The following is a 4,559-nucleotide window of genomic DNA, read 5'->3' on the forward strand; positions in this document are numbered from 1 at the left end:
AAAGGCTCCCTGTTGTGATACTGTAGTCGCTGCAGGTGCAGCCGTCGAACTGCTCACCTACAGCACTGTAGGCACATACAGAGATCGACGCAGAGTCAGTCCTGTATGTTATCTAGTCACTGTTGCAGCAGGGCAGCTGTACTGGGACTAGATAGGATAGAGTTGTATAAATAGACTACCACGGTAACTCAGTAAAGAGAGTTCAGATTTGTCATCTCCCATACAGGGCTTTGACCAATGCTGGTGTCTTGTACTGTGTGTGTATGCTCTGTTCTCCCTTCTTCTTCAAGCTCTAACCATAGTGCGTGGGAACGGACAACGCTTGTTCGTGGTCAGCATGACCAGTGGGTGCTCGACAACACTAGCGAGTGCTCGATAAGACTGGTGAATGGTTCACTCACCTGAGTCGGTGATTCTGGTTCCCAAAGTATATGAAGATGGCAGCGGCGATGAAGCTGGTCGCCGGTGGCTTCTTGTCGGCTGTCGTGGATGGCGCGGCCTCCCAGGCTGCTGCGTGCCTCGAGAGCAACTACAATATGCCAGAGCGTGTCAAGGAGTTATTGAGCGAACTGGAGACCAAGCTGACCATGGTGAAGGCCATGTGCGAGGCTGCAGACAACTGGCTCATCACGAACACCAACCTGGTTCAATGGCTGAGGCTCTTACATACTACGGCTCAGGAAGCCGAGGATGCACTTGACGAATTCTAGGTTGAAGAGGCAAGCATCACCGGCAAGCGCAAGGTGAGCGAGCTCATAGTGTCATCCCCTAGGTCTCTGAAAAATCTGGTCATCCCTGATAGAGATGTGATCAGGCTGGAGCAAGTAGTAAAAACCCTTACCCAGCTCTGTGCAACCTCGAACACTTTTCTTGAGCTCCTCAAATTGGATGATTACAAAGCAAACCAGCAGCAGGCAAGAGTTGCTGGAGAGGCCACCTCTCAGCTTCCCATAGACGTCCAGGTGTTTGGCCGGGAAGAGAACAGAGTTTATCCTGCAGATGATTATTGGATCATCATCACATGATCATGAAATATCCAGCGGTGGAACTGGAAAAACAAGAGCAGCTAGGGACAACATTATAGTTCTCCCAATAGTCGGTATGAGTGGAGTCGGAAAGACAACACTGGCCCAGGTTGTCTACAATCATGCAGAGGTGAAGAAACACTTTCAGCGGAGAGCTTGGGTCTATGTTTCAGAGCATTTCAGCTTCAAAAGAACCTTGCAAGAGATCCTGTTTTCCTTCAATGGATATGAGGACAATGGTTTGGATAGCTGTGATAGCATGGAAGCCACCATCACAAAGCTCCGTAGCAAGATCTGTGAAGGATATAAATTCGTTCTGGTGCTAGACAATGTATGGGAAGAGATATGCCAACAATGGAGCACCCTACTCACTGTATTATCTGACGAGGCACATCAATGTGGCAGTGTTCTCCTTGTCACAACTCAGAACCAAAAGGTTGGACAAACAATCGCCAGAGTACGTCCCATACAACTGAAAGCTTTGCCATGGGAGAGCTTCTGGCCTCTCTTTCAGTACTACGCATTTGGGGGCACTGAAGTTGCCCAACAAGAAGACAACCGCAACATGTTATCTATTAGTAGAGAAATTGCAATGAAGCTAGATGGACTTCCATTAGCGGCGAAAGTAATAGGAAACCTGCTGAGATGTAGATTCTCCCAGGCTAACTGGAGAAGGGTTGTGGACAGTGACTGGTGGAACTTGAGTGATGCTCTGCAGGAAATTCTACCCTACCTCAGGGTCAGTTACCAGCACCTATCACCACAACAAAGGCAGTGCTTTGCCTTCTGTTCGATATTTCCTAGAAACTACCTGTTTGACAAGGAAAGGATTGTTCAAATGTGGATTGCTCATGATTTCATACAGCGAAACAACATTGCAGATGGTATAAAGCCAGAAGATGTTGGGAGGCAATGCTTCGATGTGCTCGTGGACAGGTCCTTGTTCCAACTCACAATTGTCGACAACAAGTATGTCATGCATGATTTGGTGCGTGGTTTAGCAATTGCCATTTCTGTGGACCAATGCTTCCTCCATGATGAAAGAGCAGGGGGAGCTTCTTCCCAAGCACTGGAAAATGTTCGTCACTTGTCCTTGCAGACTGGTAGCTTGGAGCAGTGCCAGGAGCTGCACAAGTACAAAAATCTGCGGACTCTCCTACTATTTGGTCGTTTTGAAAGTGATGCATTTTTCCTTCTTCTTGATGGCATGCTAAGGAATTCACCAAGCCTCCGTGTGCTGGACTTGTCATATGTCGAAGCTCTAGGGAGCGGATGGCCCAATAATGCTAGGAGTTTGAGAAAATTACGGTTCCTAGATGTGTCATTTACAAGGATCACAAAGTTTAAGGATCTCCCAGTTAATCTCCAAGTTTTGCATCTTCGGGGATATGATGTTGACAGCTTACCACAAAATATCACCAAGCTGAGCAACCTGCGACATCTGTTTGTAGATAATTCAGCACTCTCAAATATTCCAGGGATCGGACAGCTCACTGAACTTCAAGGACTGGATAGTTTCATCGCTCGAAAGGGGCAAGGATTCGCGATAAGAGAGTTGAAGAACATGCAGGAGCTCACTGGACAACTATGCATTCGCGGCCTCGAGAACGTGAGAAGTAAGGACTAAGGAGGAGGCGATGGAAGCAAGAATGATGGACAAGAAGCACCTGTGCAGCCTGGTGATTGAAGGGAGAAAGGTGCCCAAGTTTGTTCTTGAAGGATTGCAGCCACACCGAAACATACAGGAACTAACCATCAAATTCTACCAGGACCAAAAATTTCCTCACTGGGTGCTGCAGCTGGATAACCTGGCCAATCTCGTACATGTAAATCTTGAAAGCTGCCGCAGCTTGTTTACCCTTCCCCCATTAGTGTTAGATAAATTGATGCATGAATTCATGTAATCTTAGTCAACTAAGAGTCTGTAATAGTCAGGTAGGGGAGAGCGTCGTAGCCATGCGGGATCACGACTCGCCCGGTTGTGTCCGGTAGACTCACGCCATATCGTTCAGAGCGCGCGTAGTGCACGTCACGGTGCAACGGGGTTGCGATCTTTGCGTGATGTGGCATGGGGGGTTTGGAGTCTGTAAACCTCGAGCAAGTCTATAAATACAAGGAACACAAGGCCGAATAAGCTGCGGTTGGTTGCAGCGTCATAATCCAGCGCGATCTTGAGTTCTTGCATCTCTGAGGATTTATCTCACCGCGATCACCATTGGGTCCGGCGACGCTAACGGCGTTCTAGAGCTTGTCTAGCTCCAACAACTGGTATCAGAGCCGGTTAGGAGGCATTCGGCGGCGGAGAGAAGACTAGGAGGGTGCTAGGTGGTTGAACCCATCAAGTCCAAGATCGAGAAGACGTGAACCCGAGAAGTCGTCGCCATGGGCAGCAGCGGTGAGAAGGAGAAGGAGACGATGGAGCGCGCTTGGAATCAAGCGTCGGGAAATCTGGTTTGGCCGATGCTTTCTCGCACAAACTATCAAGAGTGGTCTACACATGTGCAATGTAATCTCGAAGCAATGTATCTGTGGGATGCGATCGAGAGCGACAAGGTCGAACGGCGACGTGATCGGCTTGCGCTCGGCGCCATGATCCGTGGCATGCCCCCTGAGATGCACTCCATGTTGCTGAACAAGAAGTCGGTGAAGGAGGCATGGGAGGCTATAAAATTGATGCGTCTAGGTGCAGAGCGAGTAAAGGAGGTGAATGCATAGAAGCTGCTGGCGGAGTTTGAATCGATCTCGTTTAAACCAGGAGAATCGATCGATGACTTCGCCGTTCAGATCGGGAAGCTTGCAACTGATCTAAAGGGCCTTGGTGAAACAAGCGTGGATGACACGCGGGTCATGAAGAAATTTCTAAGAGTTGTGCCAGCACGCTGCAATCAGGTGGCGGTGACAATTGAGATGTTTTGCCACTTGAAGACTCTGACCGTCGAAGAGCTTGTCGGACGTCTCAGGGCAGCGGAGGACAGGTTTGAGCCTTCGGCAGATCAAGTCACCGACAAGGCAAAGCCCTCTCTTCTCCTTACAGAGGATGAATGGATGGCGAGGAACAAAAGTCGCATGGTGCACACCAAGTCGTCATCTTCTGGCGGCAAAGGTGGAAGCCACTATGTGAAGAAGGACAAGTTCTGAGCACGTAGTGGTGGCGGCAAGATTGACCGTGACAAGCGCGACTCCGGTTGTCACCCATCGCCGGGGACGCCTCGACGGAAGGGAAGGTGTAAGAAGTGTGGTGTCTATGGGCACTGGGCGAAAGAATGCCTGAACAAGAAATCTGTGAAAGAAGATCATGAAGATGCAGCTCATCATGTCAGCGGAGACACGGACAAGAACCCAGCACTGCTGGTTGCTCAGGTGTGCAACGTGTTGCGCGCGTCGGGCACCGGTGGTCCAGGCTTGTTCCAAAATCAAGAACGAGTATTCCCTACGAAGTACGACGAGGGAGCGTGGGTGCTAGATATAGGCGCCACCAATCATATGACAGGTTGCCGAGCTTCGTTGGCAGACCTGGATGAGTCCGTGCGAGGA

At 49.7% G+C, this 4,559-nt stretch overlaps 1 protein-coding gene across 1 annotated transcript; it reads left to right on the forward strand.

The window, feature by feature from the left end:
- Window positions 1-1,056: 1,056 nt before the first annotated feature.
- LOC136495641 (putative disease resistance protein RGA4) lies at window positions 1,057-2,652 on the forward strand. The gene has a single exon (XM_066491520.1). The coding sequence runs from the start codon at window positions 1,102-1,104 to the stop codon at window positions 2,650-2,652; it is 1,551 nt and encodes a 516-aa protein (XP_066347617.1). The 5' UTR covers window positions 1,057-1,101.
- Window positions 2,653-4,559: the final 1,907 nt, after the last annotated feature.

This window comes from Miscanthus floridulus, chromosome 12 (assembly GCF_019320115.1).
Source record: "Miscanthus floridulus cultivar M001 chromosome 12, ASM1932011v1, whole genome shotgun sequence".
Classification (NCBI taxonomy): domain Eukaryota; kingdom Viridiplantae; phylum Streptophyta; class Magnoliopsida; order Poales; family Poaceae; genus Miscanthus; species Miscanthus floridulus.

Bases quoted from the DNA above. Each gene is read 5' to 3' on its own strand.
- LOC136495641 (XM_066491520.1), top strand. From the start codon at position 1,102: ATGAGTGGAGTCGGAAAGACAACACTGGCCCAGGTTGTCTACAATCAT.